This window comes from Notamacropus eugenii, chromosome X (genome assembly GCF_028372415.1).
Source record: "Notamacropus eugenii isolate mMacEug1 chromosome X, mMacEug1.pri_v2, whole genome shotgun sequence".
Classification (NCBI taxonomy): Eukaryota; Metazoa; Chordata; class Mammalia; order Diprotodontia; family Macropodidae; genus Notamacropus; species Notamacropus eugenii.
The window spans coordinates 31,240,487-31,266,055 of NC_092879.1; the positions used below are offsets into that span (position 1 = coordinate 31,240,487).

At 43.1% G+C, this 25,569-nt stretch overlaps 1 protein-coding gene across 1 annotated transcript in view; it reads left to right on the plus strand.

Annotated features, from left to right (window-relative positions):
• The window catches only part of LOC140516293 (uncharacterized), a 58,952-nt gene extending 38,078 nt beyond the window's left edge, over positions 1 to 20,874 (plus strand). Inside the window, exons 7-11 of the mRNA XM_072627300.1 lie at positions 3,722 to 3,932; positions 7,385 to 7,462; positions 7,829 to 7,955; positions 9,901 to 10,011; positions 16,548 to 20,874. Coding sequence (XP_072483401.1) covers positions 3,722 to 3,932; positions 7,385 to 7,462; positions 7,829 to 7,955; positions 9,901 to 10,011; positions 16,548 to 18,088 — 2,068 coding nt within the window. The 3' untranslated portion in view covers positions 18,089 to 20,874. The remainder of the gene's footprint in view (positions 1 to 3,721; positions 3,933 to 7,384; positions 7,463 to 7,828; positions 7,956 to 9,900; positions 10,012 to 16,547) is intronic.
• The last annotated feature ends 4,695 nt before the right edge of the window (positions 20,875 to 25,569 follow it).

The window sequence follows — 25,569 nt, forward strand, 5'->3', positions numbered from 1 at the left end:
AAGCAGAGAAGGAATTTGAACTCAGATTCTCTTGCTAATAAATCTACCATTCTTTCCACTGTGCCATGTTCTTCTGTCCCTTATCCAGGGACACTGGCTCACGATCTGACAGGCCTCCTCTTCCCAATGGGAACCTTATTACCCAACCTATAACACCTGGGGTAAATTCACCTGGTCCCTATAATGATGGCATCAAACCAATGATATGTTGGGTAACCAGCTCTCCTCCCAACAAGGTACTCCCAACATACTTTTCTCCATCACTTTCTTAAATCTAGACAATCAGCAAAACAATAAAGCAAGCCCTAATTTGTTGCTGGCTCTAGAACATCCCAGCAAAACTTGATTAATGTTTCTCTAACACTAACCCTTCAGACTAATTCTACACACTTCATTAACTCTGTGCTGATTTGCTCCCTGGCCTTATTTCTCAATCTCTTCCCCAATCACCACCATCCAAAAGGGCTGCCCTGGAAGTCATCTTTTTTCCCCCTCTCACCTTTCCCCTTATCCAGCTTGGCCCTGTCACTCCCCAGAGCTGGCTTGGTATTTGGAACAAATTCCTCCTCATCCACCAGAGTGCCTTGGTTTACACCTTCCACCTTTTCCTTGAAGGTCCCTGCCCCCTCTTTTGGCACCTGTCCATCCATGACCACTCCTAGAATGCATAAACTTCCTGATTCAAAGGACCAGAGGCTAAGTGTGCAGTGAAGGGAATGCTGGGAATGTTCTGCCTGGTTTTACTTAATTTACAACTTTGTTCTAAATATTTCCAGCCATAAGGGACCTTGGAGGTCATCTAGTCCAATCCTCCAATTTTTGGAGGAAAGAAATAAAAGAGGATGAGAGGAAGAAAAAGGAGGAAACTCAGGCCCAGGGAAGTGAAATTACTTGCCCAAGGTCACACAATAGGATCCCAGATCTAAAGTTGGAGAGAACTTTAGAGGTCATTCATCAAGACGTATTAAGTGACTACTATGTGCCAAGCACTGTGCTTCATTTTTACAGAGGAGGAAACTGAGGCCCAATGCAGCAAAGTGACTTACCTAGGATTTACATAGCTAGTATATGGCAGAGGCAAGATTTGAATGCAGGACTCCCTGACTGCCAAGTCCAGCATTCTATTTACTATACCACTCTGGGGGGTTGGTGTTAAGAAATGACTATGTGGGGAAGAAAAAAAAAAGAAAGCATCAATAAAATATTTTTACAAAAAGGAAGAAAAAGAGCACTGATCTTGGACTCAGAAGACAAACAATAAAAACATATGGACAATACGGTAAAAAAAATGCCGGATCTGGTCTCAGAGGGCCTGGGTTCAAATCCTGCCTGTGTGACCTTGGGTCAGTCACTCCCCCTCCTTGGGCTTCAGTGTCTTTTTTTGTAAAATGAGGGAGTTGGACTAGGTGACCTTTGAAGCCCCTTCCACCTCTCAATCCAGTTCAAGTCCCAAATTCAGCATTTCTTTGCTTTGCTGCCTTGAACAAGTCACTTTATTGATCAGTTTTTAAGATGGCCCTTTGAGCAGGGCAAATCTTGGCATCATTAAAACATTCTGCCCTTTCTCAAAGACAGTACAGCCTGTGCTGCTCTTCAAATCTGGGCCCAGCTCCCAGTTCGTTTGTAGTATCTATCTGAGATCTACTGTATTGCTGGAGAGACCACATGGGTAGTAGGTCCAACTGTGTGCTGTATTCTGGACCTTGGGCATTCTTCACTCATTCAGTTTGTCTTCAGCCATCCTTTTAAGTCAGTAAGTGGCATGTAGGACATCTCACACAACATGCCACAATGAATACCAAATGAATCAACTGGAACCACAACAGCTTTTGATGTCACAAAAACTGAAAGTCTTATCTACTTGTCAAATAGAAGAAATTATAGGAGACAAAACAGATGAATTTGATTAGTAAATATAAAAGTGGTTTGAGCAACAAAAATTAATGCACCCAGAAAAGAAAGGAATCCTGGGAGGGAAATATGTTGCCCTAAGAAGTTCTCCCTTAGAGGTCAAAAGATTTGAATGCTCAGTTTTCAAAAGAAGAAATGAATCATAAATAATCACCTGAAAAATTGTTTGAACTATCTGATGATCAGAAATACAACACAGGAGAAACTTGTCATACCACCTAACTCCCATTAACTTGGCAGAGATTGCTAACAATGATAAACCTCTGACTTTGCTGGGTTTTTCCAGAAGTTGTCCCTTCTACCAAAGAAAGAGGGAAAGCCCATCAATAAATGAAAGCTGTGTTCAATATTCCATATCTATAGTCTCCCACCTCTGCAAAAAGAGGATCTCCTACCTTTTACTCTTTCTGGTTTTTTTTTTAATGTGTTTTTTTCTTTTACATCATATTCCTTTTTTAAATATATATATATATATATATATACACATATATATGTATATATACCTCTCCTGTCCTACTCAGAGAGTCATCCCTTGTAACAAAGATGTAAAAGGAAAATGCAAAAATCAACCAATCAATAAACTTTTATTAAATGTCTACTATGTGTCAGGCACTATGCTACGCACTGAGGATACAAAAAGAGGCAAAAGACAATCCCTGCCCTCAAAGGGCTCACAATCTAATGGAAGAGACAACAAACAATATACAAACAAGCTATATACAGGATAAATAGGAAATAATTAACGAGAGAGATTAAGAGGGGCTGGGGAAGGCTTCCTGTGGGAGGTAGGATTTTAGTTGGGATTTAAAGGATCCCAGGGAGGTGAGTAGTCAAAGCAGAGAAGGGAGACCTTTCTACTTATGGTGGACAGCCAGAGAAAATGCCTAGAGGAAAGAGATGGAGTGTCTTGTTTGTACAATAGGAAGGGGAACAGTGTCACCAATTCAAGAGTCCATGGTAGAGAGTGTAAGAAGTTGGGAGAGGTAGGAAGGGGATAGGTGAGGAAGGGCTTCGAATAACAAACAGAGCATGTTGTATTTGCTCCTGGAGGCCATAGGAAGCCACTGGAGTTTTGTGAAGAGGAATCACATGATGAGACCTGCACTTTAGGAAAATCATTTTGGTGGCTTACTGGAGAATGGATTGGAATAGAAAAATACTTGAGACAGACAGACCCACCATCAGGCTATTATGATAATGCAGATGTGACAGGATGAGGACCTGACCCCCTCCCCAAGGGATTGCAGTGTCAGAGGAGAAAAGGGAAAATATTCGAGAAATGTTATAAAGGTGAAATTGATAGACTTTGGCAGCAGATTTGGGGAGGGGGGAGGGTGTGGAGAATGAGAGATAGTGAGGAATCCAAGGTGACTCCTACGTTGTGAACCTGAGGACTGGGAGGATGGTGCTGGTCTCTATAGTAACACGGAAGGGTGGGCTGGGTTTATGGGATGCGATGATGAGATACTGAGTTTAAGATATTCATTGGACTTCCAGTTTGAGATGTCTGAAAGGGAGTTGGAGATGGGGGACGGGAGGTCAGCAGAGTTTGGGGGGCAGAACAGGTAGATGTGAGAATACTCAGCATAGAGATGCTCCTCAAATTCACAGGAGCTGATGAGATCACCAAATGAAGAGGACCCAGGATGGAATCCAGAAGGAAACCTAGGGTTAGAGGGCACAATTTGGAGGAGGATTCAGCAAAGCAGACAGAGAAGGAGCAGTCAGAGAGGTAGGAGGAGAACCAGGAGAGAAAGGGCTGTCCCGAGACAGAGCAGAAAGTCTAACAGCTGTCCCGCGCTCGGCCAAGTACGCAGCCTCCCGCACCCCTGGTCCCCCACTTCCTCTTCCAGGCAGCCAGGTGTGTGAGGGGAACGACGACCGAGACTCAGGGACCTCCGAGGCGTCCTAGAGAGGCAGCGGAAGTGGCGGGCCGGCCTCCGCAGCCCACGGGGGCGGTCGCTGGGGGGTGGGGCCGCACTTCCGGCCCCGCCATCGTCCGTCCGCTCGGCCGGTCGCAGGTGAGTGCGGCTGGGCGGGCTCGCTGCCTCTGCCTTCCTCTTTTTTTCTTTCTTTCCTTCCTTCCTTCCTTCCTCCCCCGTCTTCCTTTCCCTCTTCCCCGCCCCTTCCTTTTTTCCTCCCTCCCTCCCACTCTTCCTGTTCCTTTTCTCCGGCCGGGGGCCATGTAATCGTCACCAGCGGCCCCCCTCCTTTTGTCCCATACCTTGCCTTGGTAATGGCCCCACCCTGGCACCCAGGCAGTCAGCAGGCGCCTACTGTGTGCTGGCACTGGGCTCAGGTGGCACGAGGTGTGGGTGCGAGTCCTTACTCTGCCAGCGATGCCCTGTGTGACCTTGAGCAAATCACTCCTCCTTCCTGGGCCTCAGTTTCCCCCTCTGTAAAATGAAGGGGTTAGACTAGGTGACCTGTGAGGGTCTTTCTGGTTTTAGATCTAGGATCCTAGGTGTGACCTTGGGCAAGTCACTTCCTTTCCCTGGGCCTTAGTTTGTTTCTCTGTAAAATGAGAGGGTTAGACTAGATAGTCTCTGAGGTCACCCCTTCCACCTTTAGATCTGTTACCCCATTAGAGACCTTGAGCAAGTCACCTCTTCACCTTAAGCCTCAATTTCCCCCCTGTGTAAAATAAAGGAGTTGCTAGCTGACCTCATAGTCCCTGTCTAACCCCAGAACTATGATACTATATGTCACCTTGGGCAAGTGATTTAATCTCCCTCGGCCTCAGTTTGCCCCTCTGTAAAATGAGGGAATTAGACTAAGCTGATCTCTGAGGTCCCTTCCAGTTATGAAGGTCTATGTTTCTGTATTTGTTAAAAGTCTTTCATACCTGAGGCTCCCTGATGAAGGTTGGGAACAGAGGTGATTTAGGGAAAAGTAGGGAAAAGAGAGAAGAAACCAGTCTCCTTGTCTCTGTGAAAACAGGAAACTATTCCTAATCTAAAAGAACAGATGTTGGGTCTGGTTTGGTTTGGTTTAATATTTCAAAGTCATTTACTTATCTTTCCTTGTAGGGCCCCAAGTTCACATACCCCACTGATTAAAATGTCAGGCAGCTTTCAGGGTACCAGTGCTGCCCACACCCCTACAGCCTTATTGCTTCTTTTTTTGTTTCTCAAATTGAACAATTTCTTTTCCATCTTGACCCTATGTACTCTAAATATTCTAGTCTTTTTCCTTTCAAAAAATTTTTTTAAATTAATCTTTTTTTTAACATTCCTTTTCTCTCCCATTATATTCCTCCCTCACTCAGAACCATTCCCTCCTGGGGTGTGGTGATGGGGGCTGGGAACAGCATTCCACATTTTGCTGTGATCTCAACAGCCTTTTCTAGTCAGGTTTGTTCCTGGTTCTCATGAACTACTGAAAACTAAGAGATAAACCAACGTATAGCTTAAGGCTTGACCTTATGGCTCTATTTTAAACCATAACACATTAAAATTGTCTGAATAAGCACACCAAACAATCTTTTAAATAATCAAAGTTACAGCAAAGTAACTTTATCCCACCTACAGTATAGAAAGTATTGTATACACATTTTCAGTTTTCTTTTAATAAAAAGGGTAAATAGACCCATGGGACTTTGCCAAGCCTTTTTAACTTTGAGTAAATCTTACATTCTGGAGGTAATAGTCATGACAGGAAAAAGAGCCCACTCAGCCTGGTCTCAGATGATCCCAAATGAGAGAATTGATCAAGTTGAGCCAGATAGCCCTTTATAACATTGAACTGAAGAAGCAAGTGTTAGAGAGGTAAGCACCACCTTGACATATTGAGGAAATGAGGAAAAGTTTAGATTTTGACAAAACAACCTGAGATCTTAAGTCCAGACCACCAAGCCAAGTTATTAGGGAGGGTCTCTTCACTTTCTGCATGTTCCAAAATAAACTGATTTCTGCTTAGGCCCCCCAGGGCCCTCATTCTCCATGTTACCCAGAAGACCTTGCTCAAGACAGCAACAGTAGAAGCTGACAAGTGTCCCTATTTCCTGGATGTTAGAAATTAGCACTAACCAGACACTGGAGAGCTGCATAACACAGGGATCATATCTTCACCTCTGAAGTGAGAGGTGTCTCCTCTCCCCTTTATTGGATGACAGACTGGATTGAAGTGACATTAAGTGCCTACTATGTATTAGGCACTAGGGACTGAAAGAGAGATGAAATAATGTGCCCTCAGCCTACATTCTCTCAGGAACATAAAATGGAGAGAGGAAGCCCTGAGTTCAAATCCTGTATTAGATACTTATTACCTGCTGTGTGAACAACCCTGGTCAGGCGACTTAATGTCTGTCTCCTTGGCTTTCCTTATGTGTAAAATGTGGAGAGGAACAGCACCCGATTCCCATGGTGGTTGTGAGAGTCAGATGAGATTATATTTGCAAAGTGCTTTGTAGGTCTCGAATGCCATGTAAATGTGCATGGCTATTACTATTCATAATTAAACTAGTTTGACCTTAAGTGGAAAGAAGTCAAAAGACACAGGTTCAAATCCTACCTCTGATACTTTGTTACCTTTGCCTCCCTGAGCCTCACCTATAAAATGAAGGAGCTGTGTGCCCTTGGGGTCTCTTCCAGCTCTGGGTCTAGGATCCAGTGAGGATATAACAGAGGTCAGGGAACACTTCATATTCCTGCAAGAATGTAGGACAGACTATTTCATCTCACTCAGGCCCTAGTGCCCAACACATGGTAGGCACTTAATGCCATTGCAATCCAGTGATCCCCAGTTTCTGGTCAGTGCTAGTTTCTGCCATCCAGGAACGGGGTCCACTTGTCACTTTCCACAAGGTAGAGATGGAAGGGTCTGAAAGGCCACTTTTTAGCTACTCTCAAATTTTTGCCTAAGGCCAGTCCTACCACTTCCCCTGTTCACTTCAGAAAATGGGGCCTGGAAAGACCAGAGTCCCGTGACCTGGCTTGTTCCATTGTCCTGTCCAGGAATGGGGGCAGCTGATTATTTCTCTTCTGAGACTCTAACATCTGGCTACCTGATGTTTGGTGAAGACCCAGCTCTGGGTCTTCTTTCCTTCCTCCAGCCTGCTGCTGACATCCGTCACCCATAGAGAAGTCTGAGGGAGGTTGCACAGGCCTCCCTGGGTTAGCTTCAGCTACATACTACAAGCAGGCATGTGCCAGGGGCTGGCCATTGCTCCTTTTGCAGAGCTGGATGTTGAGGAAGGACAACTTCGCCAATCCCTGAGCCCCTGGCAAAGGCACACTTGACACACTTTCTGGTAGCTTCCAGTGGTCCTCTGTACCTGTCTGCTCCCTTGTTCCCCACTAGAAGAATGTCATGGGCACACCAGGCATTCAGGAGTAACTCCTATCAGAACAGGTAAGGGGGTGCTGGCAGGGGGCTCTTCCTTAGTTTCCCAGAATCCTTTGGCACCCAGGGCTCCCCAGGGGAATCACAGGGCCGGACTGATCTAACTCTTGGTTCTTTTGTCTTCCCATAGTTCTCGTTTTCTCACCCTGCCCAAGAGGGCCCTGGAGGAAAGGTGATGGCAGCTTCATTCGTGGCGCTCAGGTCTCAGGTGAATTGTGTCTTCCTCTGGCCTTCCTCAGTTTTCCAGTTTGCCTCAATCTCTCATCCCTTGTAGGGGCCTGAGCCCCAGTCCCCTCTCCCAGCAGCTTGGACAAAGTAATACCATTGATTTCCATTATTTGGGGAATGTGCCTTTACCAGTGGTTATCCCCATTTTCCACATGAGATCCAGGCAGGTTGAATTGCTTGACTGAGACTGTGCAGTAGAGACCTGACAGAGAATGGCTAGGGGGCCTCCTGTCTTTGTTGCAGTTTCTGGCACGGCTTAATGCTGCAATCCATACACTCAGCTGCATGTCCCTCTCTGGTCGCTAATGCCTTTGCCCTTTCTATGGGGTTGTCTTTGATGTTTTAGGAGGTGGTGACATTTGAGGACGTAGCAGTGTATTTCACTGAGGAGGAATGGGATCGATTACATCCTGTTCAGAGGACTCTCTACCGGGATGTGATGCTGGAGAATTATGTGAATGTCACCTCACTCGGTAAGGGCGGTCTCTTTCCTGACTCAGAAACTATCCTGGGCTTCCAGATTGATTAAGAGTTGTGAAGACAAGTAGGCAGTTTACATTTTCATACCATCAGATGTTACAAAGCTCTGGCAGGACCAATACTGTCTGCATTTTAAAGACAGGCAACCACTGGGAAGAGTATCCAGGGCATTATCTGGGCCTTGAGAAAGGAAGCGGAGTAGGGCCCCTGCACTGCTGGACATCCTCAGGGCAAGCATTTGGTCTTCTCTGACACTCCCCAGCCATGTAACCCTATGTGGACAAATCACTTGACGTTTTGGAACCTTCTCCTCATCTAGAGAATGAAGATCATACTTGTAGAATCTACTTCTTAGGGTGGGTATAAGTCTCAAATGACATAATATATGTAAAGTGCTTGGCAAAAAAAAAATACCATGTAAATGTCAGTTACCACCAGTTATACTGTAAAGAAGTAATTAGCAAGCTGGCTGGTAGTGGAGCTTTTCCAAAAGATTATTTAGAATGAATCATCCAGAATTAGAACCTAAAGCGTCCAATCAACCCATGTTTAAGAAATCTTAGATTACAGAACATCAGGGAAGAAACTGAAAGCTATGACACCTGAAAACAGTGTGGCAACAAATGGCATCGGCCAGACTTCTCGTGCCATATGCTGTAATCATTTCCAAATGGATCAGTGATCTAAATAGTTTCAAAAATCATTGACATTCTAAAAGTAATATTACTTTACTCATTAGAGAGAGGAAAAGTTTTAGCAGTTTAATAAATAAATCTGTCAGGAGGAAAAATGGATGGATTTGATTATATAAATTAAAACTTTTTTTTCAAAACAAAAGGCAGTGCATCTGGAATAAAAAGAAAGAAAGCATTTAATATTTCCATAACTCTTTTAGGTCTGCAAAGTGTTTTATATGATAGTATTTCCTTTGGTCCTCATACAGCAATCCTCTGGTAGGTATGGTAGGTATGGGGAGGAATTTTACAGGTGAGAAGACTGAGGCAGTCAGATTAAGTGACTTGCTCAGGTTCACACCCAGCTCATGTTAGGGTTCAAACTCAAGTCTTCCTGACTCAAAGTCCAGCTCTATCCACTCTGCCATCTCTAAACTTTTTAATGGAAGTTTATGATTTCAGCTAAAAATGAAGCCTTCCATATTAGTTCTCTGTACCCTTTGTCATTTTCTAAATTATATTGTTCTTCAGCCTTCATTAAAACACGATTCCAGTGCTGCCTCATGGAACAGAAGTAACCCAGGTTCTCTGGAAAGACCAGAGTACAGGCCCAGGGACAGATTGTCATTCGGAGGCCAGCCTAGCTAAATTTGGAGGAAGCTGGCTCCTCCGTGGTTAATCTGTTTTGCCCATAGCAGTTCCCAAAACCTGAGGTGTGGAAGGGATACTTTGTGTGTGGGTGGAAGGAGTGTCCATTTAGATAAAATCCCAGATCTTTTGAAGTGTCACAGAAATAGTGGGCTGCCGTGTTCACCTTTCAGACAAAGATGATTTACCATGCATAAGTTGTCCTCTCTCCTTGATCCCTTTTGACTCTGGAAAGTCATCAAGTTAACCTCAGTTGAGCACAGGATGTGTCAAGTCTGGTCTTTGCAGGGGCTGAAATCATTACTATCCCTATTATGGTCCCCAACCTCCCAGTCCAGTACCCTAGTGCTGATCCTTGGCTCATTTACCTGCTTTGAGGAGGTCAGAGGCAAATGCAATAAGTGTTCTGTGCCCAGCCCAACCTCCAAATATGGTCCTGATTCCTTCTCAGTTTTACCACTCTCACCTCACAGCCATGGTTCCCCAGCCCTTCATTGTAATGTCAGCGGCTATTTCCCTTTTGTCTCCTACCCATCATGGGATTCTTTGGAGGGAAGGGAGAATTTTGTGTCCTGAGCCCAAACCGTCATGTCTTTCTAACTTTCCCTTTGAGCAGGGATTCCCATCTCCAAGCCTGATGTGATCTCCAAGCTGGAACAAGGGGCAATGCCATGGATCACGGACCTTCAAGGTGTGGATCATGGAGAGGACCAGGTCACCTGGGCAGGTGAGTCAGGGAGCATTGCCAGCTGAATGGCAGGCAGCTGTGTGGTCATGTGTGGGCACTTTCTCCATTCTCCCCTTTGGTCTTGCCCAGCTCTGGGTGGTAGAGCATGAGACCTTTTCCCCAGCCCTGCTTGTTATCTCTCCACTCTTGAGCTCAACAGTTTTCTCTCCCTGTTAATCATCCTTCCCTTCCTCCTCAAAAGCATATTGCCTACCTATATATAGTGTCTTACCCCATTACTTCAGTCAGTTCAGATGAAGTGGTTTCTAAAATTAAGTCGAATTTTACTTTTAAAAATGTTTTTATTGAGATGTTTTGTTTTGACACAAGACACTGAACAAACACTCAAACCATTGAATACCGTGTGTACTCAAGGCCTTTCACCCTTGCCCTCTGCTTCTCAGTAACCTTCTTCAGCCTTGTGCCCAGCATAGATTTCAGTACTCCAGATGAAGGTACTATCACCTCCCTTCTCCTAGACACTCTGAGCTTCTCAGGGCAGCCCCAGATGGTGTTATCTTTTTTGGCTGTCCCAACACACTAGTGACACATTGAGCTTACCCCCAGAAGGATGGCAGGCAAGATTCTCCCCAACCATGCCTCCCCCATCTTGTACTGGTGGAGTTGGGGTTTTTGTACCCAAGCAGAAGATGCCCTATTTATTTTCCCTCTTGAATTTCATCTTGTTAAATTCAGCCCTGCTCTGTGTCCCTCCTGTTGATGATTCTACCTTCCATTGCCTTTCTCCTAATCACTGAGTAAAACATTAAACCGCATAGATCCCTGGACCCCTGCAATAGACCTCCTGCCACGTTTTCAGTGACCCATTAACGACCAGACTTTCTTTGGGTGCAGCCATCCAACCACTTCTGAATGCAGCTCACTATGCTAGCGTCTAGTTCACTCCTCTCTGTCTTCATAAGAATAGTATATTTTATTTTAAAAAACCTTCACTAAAATCTCGGAAAACCGCATTCACAACATTCCCTTCATCTATTAATTTCATAATCCTGTCCAAAAAGGAAATGAGATTAGAGTGATATTACCTGTTCTTGATGAAGTCAGGTCAGGGCAGCTTTTTGAAATCATTGCTTCCCTTGCTAAATGTTTGCCAACCATAGTAATAATAGTACTTACTCTGTGCCAGTCCCTGTGCTAAGCACTTTACAATTATCTGATTTGATCCTCACAGCAATCCTAGGAAGTAGGTATCATTATTATCCCTATTGTCTAGTTGATGAAACTGAGGCAGGCAGGTAACATTACTTGCTGAAGGTTACGCAGTCTGAGGAGGTTGCATTTGATTTTGGCTCTTCGTGATTCCAGACGCAGTATTCTATCCACCGAGCCTAGAATTTCCCATAAAATTGACCCTGTCATCCCCTGTAACAAATAGGTATGGTCAAGCCAAACAAATGAACACATTGGTTGTGTCTAGAAATGTATGACTCCTTTTTCACACCTTGTCCCCCACTTCTTTACCAAGGGAAGAGGGCATACCCTGATTGGTCATTACATTGACGAGTGTTGTCTTTGGCCCTGTGGCTCCTGGCAGCTGACCAGGCTCCCCTTAGGAATCTCTTCTTCTGGCCTTGTCCTGAATTCCCCTGACTTTGTGACCATAAGCTCTAACACACTGGGCACTTAACACTCTCAAAAGGGGACCGAAATGAACCCATGAAATAGAGTTAGAAAACAATGAAATGTCATATACGTGGTGGGAATTACAAGTACATTCAAATGCAATTTCAGCAAACATTTATTGAACATCTTTTGGTGAGGCAGCTGGGATGTAGTGGAAAGAGCGCTGGAGATGGTATCAGGAAACCTGGTTTCAAAATCCTTGCTGTCACTACTTAGTTTTGTGAACTTAGTCACCCAGCTTCTCCAAGCCTTGGTTTCCTTAACTAGAGAAAGGGCATATTTCTCCTTAGCACTGCCTCCCTCATAAGACTACAGAGTGGAGCAAATGGTGTGACCTGGAAAGCTTGCTGGAAGCCATAAAGGTCTCTGCATACATTAATGAATGTGGTCCTTGTGCTTATCACTGACGTTGTTTTAGCCCTTGGAGGCCTACCTTTCAGGACCCTCACTGATCTGGCCCTATTTTCCTGCCACCATTCTCTGCTGCTCTTCCCTTAAACTGTTTGTCCCGACCAGTCCAGGCATTCTTCCTGGTCAACCATACACCCCATGGTCATTCCCACCTCTGTGATTTTTGACACTAAGCTCAGCCTTTAGGGATGTCTCAGGAACTAGAGCTAAGGGAGGGAGCAAGTTTGAAACCTGGACATGAGGCGTAGTTGGGGCTGCCTGGAGAGAAGCAGCATGGTGGACTGGGGCAAAGAGAGGTTGGTGCTCAATTTTAGACGGCCTTTAATGGCAGGCCAAGGAAAAAATCTCCAAGGCCAGATGGATTTACAAGAACAATTAATTCCAATTCTATATAGACTATAGGAAAATACGCAAATAAGGAATCCTACCTTATTCTTTTTATGATACAAATATGATTCTGATACCTAAACCGGGAAGAGTCAAAACAGAGAAAGAAAATCATAGACCAGTTTCTCTAATGAATATAGATGCAAAAATTTTAAAATATTAGCAAAAAGATTACAGCAGCTTATCGCAAGAATAATACACTATGACCAGGTAGGATTTATACCAGGAATGCAGGGCTGGTTCAATATTAGGAAAACTATCAGCGTAACTGACCATATCAATAACAAAACTGACAAACCATATGATTATCTCAATAGATACAGAAAAAGTTCTTGACAAAAACACTAGAGAGCATAGAGAAGGCTTCATGAGGAAATGGGATAGGAATTTGACTTTTTTGGTTGGATAGAATTGTATTGGGGAGAGGGAAGGAGAAGGATGAGGTATTGCAGGTGGGAGGGTCCAGTAAGGCAAAAAGAAAATGAGGATGAGCATGGCATGTTGGAATGACAATAGTGAGACTGGCCTGGTAGTACAAATAGGCTTGAGGAGATATTAGTGGCAAGTGAAGGGGCATAGGTCACTTGGTGTCCAATCATGCAGACTCTTGAAAGCCAATCAGTCAAGTTTGGATCTGATACCTTAGCCAACATGGATCTGCTGTATGTTTGGGAACCAATTCATTTCAATTCAATAAACATTGATGGAGCAACTACTATATACCAGGCAGGCACTGTGCTAAGTGCTGGGAATACAAAAAGAGGCAAAAGACAGTCCTTACTCTCAAGGAGCTTACAGTCTGATGAGAGAGACAGCATACAAACAAATATATACAGACAAGCCAAATAGATAATTAACTGGGAGAAGGCATTGGAATTAAGAGGTGTTAGAGAAAATTTCCTGTAGAAGGTGGGATTTTATTTGGGACTTGAAGCCAGGGAGGTCAGTAGTTGGAATGGAGGAGAGAGAGTATGTATGGTGGGAAATCGAGAGAGAATACTTGGAGTCGAGAGATGGTCTGACTTGTTTATAGAACAGACAGAAGGCCAGTGTCACTGGATGGCAGAGTCTGGGAGTAAGGTATAAGAAGATGGGAAAGGTAGGAGGGGGCTGGGTTATGAAAGGCTTTGAGTGATCCACAGAACATTTAGTCTTTGTTCCTGGAGGCAATAGGGAGGAGCCACTGGTGTTTATAATTGGCCTGACCTGCCTCACAGTATGCCAAGTACTTCTATGCAGGAAAAACCTGAGGATAAGGAGATTGTGAAGTTGAGAAGAAGTTTAGGAAGAACAACGATTGAATTGAGCAGTTAGTTTTTTAAAAAAGCATTTAATTGGCAACCATTAGCAAATTACATTTTTAAAAGGTGAGAGAAAATGCAAATAAACAGAATTTCAAAGAAAAAGAGATGAGATGTTGCAAGAACACAAAAAGAAATGAAGGACTTTATTAGGGAATATTGCATGTAGTTATGTTCTGACATGAGGGAATTCAAAGGCAATAGATCATTATCTGTGAAAATACACAGTATCAAAATTGATCTTACAAGAGGAAATTACTCATTTCAATTATTAATTTCTGCAGAAGAAATAAAAGGAGCCGTCTGAGAATTGCTTCACCAAAAATCACGTGGCCCAGATAGAATCATAACTGATCGGTTTCAAATGGTCTAAGAAGAAATAATCATAAATACAGAGAAAGATGAGGTGCTGTCCTGACACTGTTGGTCAGACCAATATGGTATTGATCTTAAAACCTGGTAAAGGTAATATTGGAATGATTACAGACCAGTTTGCCTAATGAATGTAGAAGCAGAAATACTCAAGTATTATTTAATAAAATGCAACAGTGTTACGTAAGTGTTTAAATAGGTCTCTGATACACTGACTAGATGAACATCTGATTGCTGATCAAAATGGAGTCACTTCCTCCATGAATGTGGCAGATTGTGCCCCATCCCATGCCACTTCTCCATGCCCTCTTGTAAATTCTGCACCTGACACCTTTCATTTTATGGATACCAATGGAACAAACCAAGAAGAAATCAGTAGTTGCCTTGCTTTTGACACAGGGCAAACCCACCTTTTCTGATCATGCATTTCTGTGATGGCATCCTTTATGCTGCGTCTCATATAATTCTTGATTGGTAATGCATTTATTATCTACTCATTCTGATCATATGTCTCTCTCTACCACTCGGTGGGTGATGGTCAACTTTAGAGATGGTTATGTTCTATGACTCAGCCATACAGTAGCCCTGGGAGAATGTTGTTAAAAAGATAGACCTTTGTTCTAGGGAGAAACTGATTTTCCTTAAAAATATCACTGTTTCCCCAAGACAATATAGCTTGCTTTCCTCCTCTTGTTCAATTCCAGGACTAGCTTTTTGAGCTGTCCATCATACTGCACATCATAGTAAAAAGGAGTCATTCCCCATCAATTCGGGTTTTCCTTTGTTAATAATTAAGCCTGAATCCTTTTGAGTGATAATGGCTTGAGTTAAGAGAAGCTGAAATGTTCTAGAGCTTTGAGGAGTCAATACAGCATCATCTACAAACAGGAGCATCCAGAAGACTTGGACACACAGAGAATCCCTCTTCCATTGAACTCTGTGTCTGTGGCAACCATACCTCTTATAGGATCATAGATAGGCTTAGAACTAGAAAAGAACATAGAGGCCAAATCTCAACTCCCACCTCCACGTCCCATCCTAGTTTTAAATAGAAGGAAACAAAGACTCTGACTTGGCTGTCATGTCAAATTCTTGCATGCTGATTAGCCACTGTACTCTGCTTTTTTCTGTTTTGTGAAGTGATACTGCTCATAATCTTCCACCATTCTCCTCTACAATGTTTGTGCACACACACGCACGTGTGTGTGTTTTATTTTTATTCTAAACCAGTGATGGCCTTGGCTGATGGAGATAATTTGCCTCTTGGTAGCAGCTTATTTGTATTATTTAAACTTCTGTAGGAAATGCTAATCATCAGAATCAATATCTTTCTCTTTAGAGTACATTTAGTGTGCCAGCTGCTAACTTAGTGTTTATAATCCCCAAAATATGGTTCTTAGCACCTTTTTCCCTCTTTTCTTCCACTCTTCTACTGTCACTGCTTCGCAGTTGTGGTGACCAATTTATGCTTTCATTTGTGATGGTGGTTTCCAGGAAGTTCATCACCCATCTTACTGAGGATGAACCTCTCCATACTTGGCTCAGTTAGTTTCTGGACAGCAGACCTAGCCTGTGGCTGGCATCGAACTAGGACTTTAGTGGCACTTTAAAATTCACACAGTGCTTTCCTTACAATAATCCAGTAAGGTAGCTAGTATAAATGTCAAATCTCTTGTTTTGCAGGTTGATTGGAGGGAAAGATATGTGAACTTGGGAAAAGGAAATAGGTCCTGAGGGGTGGGGTAGGAGGCAGGGAAACTATAGGGGGAGACGGTAGGCAGCAGTTACCTGAAAGATCCCTACACCTTGGTTATTTTGGGTTTAACCTCACCTCCACTGTCAGTTCAGACCCTTTCTCCTCATTTCTATGGGAGCTCCATGTTCACTATTTATTGTTCCTTTTTGGTTTTGGGGGCCAGTGATTTCACTGGTTGGTGAAGCTCAGCACAGGGACTCCTCCAATGCAGATCTCATTTGTATTTTATAATTTTAGAGAGGTGCCTGGGGCACTACGAAGTTAAATGACTTATGCGTGCTCAGACACTTCTGAGGCACGTCTTGAACCAGGGGCTTCCTGATTCAAAGTCTGGCTCTCTATCTGCTCCCATCCTGTGGGAGGGACCTTACCCCTTCTAGTAATCAGTCTTCTTCCCCTCACTTCTTTCCTCTCATTTTAAATGAGATTTCATTTTTGCTATAATTTAAATTATACATATATTTAATTTAAATATGTATTTAAAATAATTTTAAAATCTGTGTAAGCATCTATCTTTAAATTTAAATTCCTGTACTCTCCCTTTGATTGAGATTAGAATAGCAATTTTATTTTAGCATACAGAAGAGGTGGCATTCATTCCGTATTTATCTTTTTTATTTTTTTAATCTTTATTTTTTATTTATCTTTTTTGTTGATCATTTCAGGTGATGGCATTAAGGTTGAGAATGAGGAGGAGCCTATTTCAAAGCCGGAAATGTCTGAAGACGTTTCATCACAATGGACTTTGTTGGCAGGATTCCCATGGGCCATTCCTCAGGGGTTTGACTTTGGTGATATCTCTACATGTGCAAACAGGTTAGAGAGGCAGCAAGGTGACCCAGGGAGTTGTACCCTATCCCAGGAGAGAGGTTTCAGTATTATGGGTATAAGCCCCAACCAAGTCTCTATAGAGCAGAGAGGTCATGAATATAGCGATTATAGGAGAAACTGTAGTCTGAACTTCCCTTTACATATGGGACTGACAGTGCAGGATTTCCCTGTTCCATATGAAGGAGCTCCCACAGGAGGGAGAGCTCAGAGACATGATGAATATAATCACAACTTTAGCCTGAATCCAGAGTCTGTAAGACAGCGAATCCACAGTAGGGTAAAGCGTTATGAATGTAATGAATGTGGGAATGCCTTTAGTAAGACCTCATATCTTATTGTGCATCAAAGATTTCATAGTGGAGAGAAACCATATAAATGTAACGAATGTGGGAAAGCCTTCAGTCAGACCTCGAACCTTATTGTACATCAGAGGATTCATAGTGGAGAGAAACCTTATGAGTGTAACGAATGTGGCAGAGCCTTCACAGCAAGGTCAGGCCTGAAGCAACACCAGAGAATCCATAGTGGAGAGAAACCCTACAAATGTAATGAATGTGGGAAAGCCTTCAAAGAAACCGCACACCTCATTCAGCACCAGAGAATCCATAGTGGAGAGAAACCCTATAAATGTAATGACTGTGGGAAAGCCTTCAGTCAGATTTCATCCCTCATTGGGCATCAGAGAATTCATACTGGAGAGAAACCTTATAAATGCAATGAATGTGAAAAGAACTTTAGGTGTGCTTCACACCTCATTCGACATCAGAGAATTCATAGTGGAGAGGAACCTTATAAGTGTAGTGATTGTGGCAAAGCCTTCAATAAGATTTCAACCTTTATTCTTCATCAGAGAATTCATAGTGGAGAGAAACCCTATAAATGTAATGAGTGTGGAAAAATCTTCAAGGGTACTACCCAACTTATTCAACATCAGAGAATTCATAGTGGAGAGAAGCCCTATGAATGTAATGAATGTGGGAAAGCTTTTACTCAGATCTCAAACCTTATCATACATCAGGGAATTCACAGTGGAGAGAAACCATACAAGTGTAATGAATGTGGGAAAGCATTCAGACTGCGCTCACATTTTATTACCCATCAGAGAGTTCATACTGGAGAAAAACCTTATGAATGCAATGAATGTGGGAAAGCCTTCAGTCAGACCTCAAATCTAATTGTTCATCAGAGGATTCATAGGGGAGAGAAACCCTGTAAATGTAATGAATGTGGAAAAGCCTTCAGATGGAGCTCCGAGCTCATTTTACATAAAAGAATTCATTTTGGAGAGAAACCGTATAAATATGATGAACAACAGAAAGCCTTCAGACAGAGTTCAGAGCTTATTTCTCATGAGAAAATCCACACTAAAGAGTAATACTCTGGCTCTAATAAATGTTAGCAAAGCTTCAGTCACTCTTGCAGCTTTTTAAGCCCCAGAAAATTCACGCTATGGCTAGATTCCATATAGTATTATAAAAGTATTAAAGGTGAGCTTGTGGATCTATGACTTGCTTTGTTTTACACCAAAACCAGTGTTAACGTTGCTGATTGACCTTCAGTCATGTCAATTCCAATTCATGCCTTGCTGCTGCTGCCCTGCTATAGTTGAGGCCCTCCGAGGCTATCTGTTGCAACCAATTACCTATTAACTCATCCTCCGAGAAGCACTAGGCTGTACTCTTCTTTTTTGAAAAATATCTCCTGCCTAAGGCTTTTGAATTAAATCATCACTTTGATCATGTCTTCTAGAACCCACATTGTCACTCAATTGCCTAAGCCACCACCTAGCTGACCCTGCCCACCCAACTTTATTTCTGGTTACTTCCAAATACAGATGCTTCACTCTGGCTGACTGCAGAAGCCTTAGTTAAGTCTATTGAGCTGGTGATGCCCAGGGGTATTTTAAAGAGACAAAGAGTATTTTTAGAGACAGACAATGTATTGAGAGAAAGTGGAGATCAAGCACCAGAAAAGAAGAGGATGTTGAATTTGCTTAAATCCAAGGATGGGAAAAGCAACAGCTGGCTTTTCCTCTAGTAATAACAGCCACCAGTGATATAATACGTTGAGCACTTTTACACATATTATCTCTTGAATTTCACAACAGTCCTGTGAGGTAGATTCTAGAGGTATTAACTCAGTTTTATAAATGAAACAGACTCTGAGAACTTGTAACTTTCTCTGGTCACGTAGATAGTGTCAGGCAAGAGTCAAGTCTGAGTCTCTTTTTTGTGCTCTGAAAGAGTTCTTGACTTGAGCACCTCTTTTGGGTTCTAGACTAGAGGGTAGGCTGCCCAGGAGGACCAACAGGAACTAAGGTTTAGGAAACTGGCCTGTGGACTCAGGTGGATATTTCCCTCTTGTATGTCCACTCTAAGCTGTGCCATAGGAAACTTAGCTGAATTTCAAGTCCAGGAGCATGAGTTCTAATCCTGGCAGTTAACAAATCCCTTCAGCTCCAGGGCTTTACTTGGCCTAGATGGCTTCCAAGGCCTCTTCCACTTCTAAATTGAGAAGTCTGTGGTTCTAGGGTTTTTCTTTTCACATTCTTTCCATTGAGTGCTCCCTGAAACTTGGAATTTGAACCTGTCTGGTTTGCTGAGTAATTGGAACTACAGTAGCTACTGGCTGTAATTAATGTAGCTAGCGCTCTTTGTGATAAAATTCGTGCTTCTAATTTCCTCACTTATCCAGTCCAATTTTGTGTCTTTGTACTTATGGATCAGTGTGATACTATTCGGTTCCATACTCACTAAGTCTACACATCATACTCTGTCATAAAATGCCTTTGATAATCTGGCCCTTGTCTACCTCTGAAACCTTTTCTTCTGCTATTACGCATAGGAGTATGTCTAGAAAAGGGTGACCAGGATGATGAGAAGAGTAGGGAGTGTGTTATCTGAGTGCAGGTATTTAGCCTGAAAAAGAGGAATTAAAGGGGGACAGGATAGCTATTTTCAAGTATTTGAAGGGTTATCTTGTGAAAGAGAGATTTCACTTGTTCTGCCCAGCCCTGAAGGACAGAACTGGGAGGAACAGGTAGACATTGCAGAGGCAGATTTAGCCTTAATGTAAGGAAAAAGCTTCCCAGCAGTGGAAGGGCATCACCTTCGGGTGATGGATTCTCCTCATTGGAGTCCTTTTCAGAGGGGATTCTTGTCAATTTACATTTTGGCCTAGTGGCTTCTGAGTTCCCTGTTTCTGGGATACTCCTGTAGACTTTTGCCAAGCTGGCCTCCACTTGATTCCCTCAGCAACCTTTCTTGCATTATGGTGTGGTGGAAAGAGCACCGGCCTTGGAGGCGAAGGCCTAGTTTCAAATCTCATCCACCTTCCAGTTTTGTAACATTAGATAATTCACTTCACCTCTCAGCCTCAGTTTCCTCATCTGTAAAATAGGGATTAGAAGAACCTGCCCTGTCTTAATCAGGAATTTTTTTGGAGCATGTGAAAATGCTTTGTAAACTTGAAAGCACGCTACAAATGGAAGCTAATTGAATTCCCGCCTCTGTGCCTTTGCCCATACCATTTCTCTTACCTGAAATGCCTTTTCCCTTTTATTCAGCTTATTAAGATATGACCCTTCAAGGGCTAGTGCATCCTCCATTAAATCTGCCCCAACTACTCCCATGCTTAGTATCCTTCTGAACTCCTGTGGCACTTACTGCAGATAAGCAGTAAGTCTCTTGTCACTGAAGGTCTTCAGGTCGAGGCTAGGTGACTGCTCATCAAGGACGTTGTAGGGTTGGTTCCTGTTCATGTATGAAGTGGCTCTTACAGTTGTGAGAGTCTATTTTTACTATTGTTTGTATTATTTATTTGGCACCTAACATAATGCTACCTTGTATTTGGATTTTTTAATGTATATGCCCTGGCCCTGCCGCTTACTAGCCATGTAACCTTGGGTAAATATTCTCTGATCCTCAATCTACTTGTCTGTAAAATGGAGATAATGCTACCTGCCCTGCCTGTCACTGGGTCGTTGTGAGGATCTGTGCAAAAACATCTTGTGACCTGTGAATTGCTACCCAAATGTAAGGTGATATTTGTATTGTCTTTCCAACTTGACTGTACAAAAATATCTGCTCTTATCCCGCTCTGTATCCCCAGAGTGTCGCACTGTGCCCCCCACACAGATGCACAATAAACGTTTAATGCCAATGCTGTTGGCCAGAAGTTTTGTCATTAGATCATCCCCTCAAAAGCCTGCTTGTCTGAGACACACAACCACCAATGTCCAGATGGCATTCGTACTGGATGAAAATTGAACCTGTGAGAGTCAGTGAGCAGCATGATATAAAGGGAAGTGTGCCGACCAAAGATTCAAAAAATCTAGGTTGGAATCCTACCTTTGATATTTACTATCTGAATGCCCTTCACCAAGTCAGTTCTTTTTCCTAAGCCTCAGTTTTCTGGGTCCTGGACTCCTTGGGATAGTCTGGGAAAGCCTGTGGAACTCTTACCAGAATCATGTTTTTAAATGCAAAAAAAATGAAATGGATTACAAAAGAAAACAATTATCTTGAAATAGAGTTATCAAAATAGTTTTTTTAAAACCATAATATCATGGACCCTAAGACTGGGTGGATTTCGAGGTCCCTTCCAGCTTGAGGCTACGATCCGGTGAGGTCACCAAGAAAGTATATACAGAGTAGACGAAGGCTTGGGACAGAGCCCTGGGAGACACCCTCCCATAAGGGACTAGACATGGATGATCCCCTATCCAAGGCGAGTGAGAAGGAGCAGTCAGAAAGGAGGAGGATTAAGAAGGGAGGGAAACCCACAGAGATGAGGATCCAAGAAGAGGGAATGAGCAAGTGTCAAAAGCTTTAGCGTTCAAGAAGGCCAAAGATTGAGAAAAGGCACTGAGTTTAGTAATCGAGAGCACTAGCAAATTCATTTAAGTGGTGACATAAAAAGCCAGATTACAGGGAGTTAGAAAACGAGGGGCATGAGAAAATGGAAACCATGAGTGCTGCTGTTAGGGTAACGAAGTTTTTTCCCATTTCTCAGACCTCGTGGGGAATGTGTAAGAAAACAAAAGGAAAATGAATGGCTTCCCTTTGATTACCCAACGGTATTAAGGATCATGAGAAAAAACAGAGCTGCCAATAGCCAGAGAGGGGCCTTGACACAAAGTAATCCAGAACACACATTGGGCAGTGTTCTTGACAGATACTGTGCATCTTGAATGGGACTTGAACTCTGGTTCCAGGGTCTTTGGTGAAGACTCTAGTTGTTGAAGCAGACACATACTCCCTATACAACCAGCAATCAGGTGTTGCCTGCGTAGTCTGGTTTCATGGTGACCCATCAGTTCTGACCCCTTGGTAGCTGAACCATGATTACATCTACTGCTGCCAGGATGTTGCCATTTCCCACGTGAGAAACTGATGGTAACTAGTTTCACACAGATGAAGTTTTTTCAAAGCAATAGAGGGTAGGGTTAATCTTTCATGCCAGAGCACAAAAGCACATACCCCAAATTGAGACAAAAAAGATAAATAGACCTTTCTGACCCTAAACCTGTTTAGATGGCCATTTTCTTGATCTTTCTTGATGTACTATCCTTGTACCACATTTTCTTTTTGCCCCTTGGGTCCCACCATCATTCAGGGATCTCCCAGGCCCCCAATGAGCCACCTATCCCTGGTCCTTTATCTTGGTATCTTTTCAGATGGTGTGTGTTTAATGATTATGATTAGCTGTCTTAATAGTTATACGGTAATGGGGGCTCTGGTGACAGGCAGGGTGGGATTTGAAATCTAAGTGGGCTCACAGGACTGGGAGCTAGTTACTCTAAGAATGAACACAGATAGTACTGCTAAGAAATGTAAAAGACTGGGCTGTTGATCTACAGGGCAGAGAGACAGGAAGGGTGCGAGTAGTAGAAATGAAAGGCCCCAGTGTGTATCAAAGCAGGGATGTCAGCAGAAGTTCAGGGGCCAAGATGGTCAGTACTGAAGAGACTGGACACAAATACCAGGTAATTAGTCTCAGGAACACAGGTTTAAGGACAAATTCAAAGGGACTGAAGGGATAGGCATGAAGGAAGGATCCTGATCACATGAACTGAAGAAATAGATTGCAAGGGGTGGACTTAAGCGCAGGACAGCAAAATCGGAACCCAGTCAGGGAAACTCAGGAAACCTGTGACCTGGGACCAGCAGTGCTCAGTGGGGTCTGAGCAGTGAATGAATCATTTAGGGCTCCCTCGATTGCTCCTGCCTAGAGACAGAAGTGACTTTGATTGCCTGGGATGGGACCTCCCTATGACCTCAGCTTCAAAGGATGAGAGAGGTAGTCAGTGAACCAGGCACACTCTATTCTCAAATACCCAAAATTAAATATAATTGTCATTTCTTGTGGTTGCAACCATCGGGTTCTACAAGTTTGTAGCCTTAGAGTTATCCTTAAGTCAGCCCTCTCTTTCACCTCCCCCACCCCACCCCAATATTCAAACAGTTACATCTTGGCAAGTCTACCTCTATAGCATCTCGTATCCATCCTGTCCCCACTCACATAGCTTCTGTGTAGTTTGGGCCCTCACCATCTCTCACCTGACTGTTGTGATAGACTGCTAATTGATCTTCCTGTCTCTAGGTTCTCCCTTCCCCAGTCTGTTCACATGCCTGGCAAAGCAGTCTTCCAAAAATCTTCAATGGCCTCTAAAATAAAATACAAGTGCCTCAGCTGTTTTCTTTAAAGAAAATTATTTTCAGATAGGCATTCTCTCTCCCCCACCAGCAATTGAGAAAGCAAGAAAAAGAAAACCCCTGTACAAATATACAGTCAAGCAAAACATTCCTGCATTGGCCATATCCCAATTTTTTTTTAAAATCCTCGATTTGCATTCTGAGTTAATTATTTCTCTATCAGTTGGGTAACATGTTTCATCCTGAGTCCTGTGGAATCAGTGCTGCTGTATTGATCAGAGTTCCTAAGTCTTTCAGAATAGCTTTTCTTTATATTTATAACTATATCAGGGTGGGGAATTTGCAATCTTGAGGCCACATGTGGCCTTCTAGGTCCTTGGGTGCACCCTTTTGCCTGAGTCCAAGCTTTACAGAACAAATCCTTTTATTAAGGGGATTTGTTCTGTGCAGTTTGGATTCAGAACCTGGAAATTGTTCTCCTGGTTCTGCTCATTATCTTCTGCATCCTTTGATTTTTCCCAGGTTTCTCTGAAATCATCCTCTTCCTCATTTCTTCTAGCACATTAAAATCACATTCATGTACCACAACTTAGCAGCCATTCTCTAACTGATGGGCAGCACCTCTTTCTGATTCTTTGCCACCACCAAAAGAGCTCTCAGTTTGGCATTTAAAGCCCTTTGCAGTACGGCTCTGAGTTACTTAATATGCTGCCTTCCACTTTTAAAAACTTCCACTCCTTAGACTATCCCCCCATGCCTGGCATGTACTCCCTCCTTAGCTCCACCTCTTAGAATTGCATGCATCATCCAAGACTTATATGTGAAGCTTTACCTGATGTCCTGTGGTGCTCAGTACCCTTCTCCAAATTATATTTACTTGAGGTACATCTGTACTGTATCTCTCCTCCCACCTACTCTCGGGAGAACCTAAGAACCTAAGTCAGTTTTTCTGCTTCCCCAGCAGCCAGCACAGCTCTTTACAGAGAGCAGATGTATAATAAATACTCATTGAATTGAAAAGGTGCGGCTATGTATGTCTAGGCTTCTAAGACTCAAGCACCTGCATGACTGCTGAGCCAACTGTCACTTGGAAATCCACTTTTAAAATCACCGGCACAGGGGCAATATGAGAGAGACATTTATCGAATAAAGGTCTGGGAGTTTTAGTGGACAACAACCTCAGCGTGGGTCACCAATGTGATGTGATTGCCAAAAAGACTAATTAAATCTTAGGTTTCATCAGAAGAGGCAGAACTGCCAGGAATAAGGAGGTAATAATCCGTCTGTACTCTGACTACCCTGGTCAGATGACATATAGAATATTGTGTTCAGTGACATCTGGGCACTATAGTTTAAGACTATGACTCTCCTCTGGACACTGTGGCTTATCAGCAAAGGTGGTGAACAGTTTTGAGTTCATGTTATAGGAAGATCAGGTGAAGGAACTCTGAATGTTAAGTCTGAGGTAGGGGAAGCTTGAGGAGGGTGAGAGGGAAGCAGTGGGACATGGTAGCTGTCTTCAAGTAGTTGAAGGGCTATAGTGTGGGAGAGGAAATGGAATTGAAGGAGAAGCCACAGGCAGATTTAGGTTTGATGCAAAGGAAAGCATCCTAACAAGTAGAGCTGTTCCAAAGTGGAATGGACCACCTGGAAAGATCCTCCTGGTCAGAGGTCTGCAAGCCGATGCTAGATGACCATTTGTTATACCTGATGCTGGAGATTCCTTTGGATTGGAATTGATGGCCATTGAAGTCCCTTCCTACTCAAATTCTGAGATTCTTTATTGGGGCTGTGCTTTATATTCATAAAAGGAGTATGCAACAACAATGAAGTCACAGATCCTTTCAGTATGAAGTATATCAATTCAGTAAGCACACTATGTCAGGACACCGTTTCACGTGCTGGGATACAGACAAAAGTGAAATAGTCTGCTCTCAAGGATATTACATTCTAAACCAAGCAGAAAAGTGGACATGTATAAGGTACACATAACTTGAATACAAGATAACCTTAGAGGTAGAAAAGACAGTAGCAGCTGAACTGACCAGGGAAGGCCTTATGAAGAATATATAACTTTAGCTGAGTCTTGAAAGAACCCAGGGATCTCAAGAGGAAGAGATGAGTAGAGAGAGCATTCCAGGCCTGGGGGGCAGGCAGTGCAAATGACTGATCCACAAAAAAGATGACCATAGACTATTTA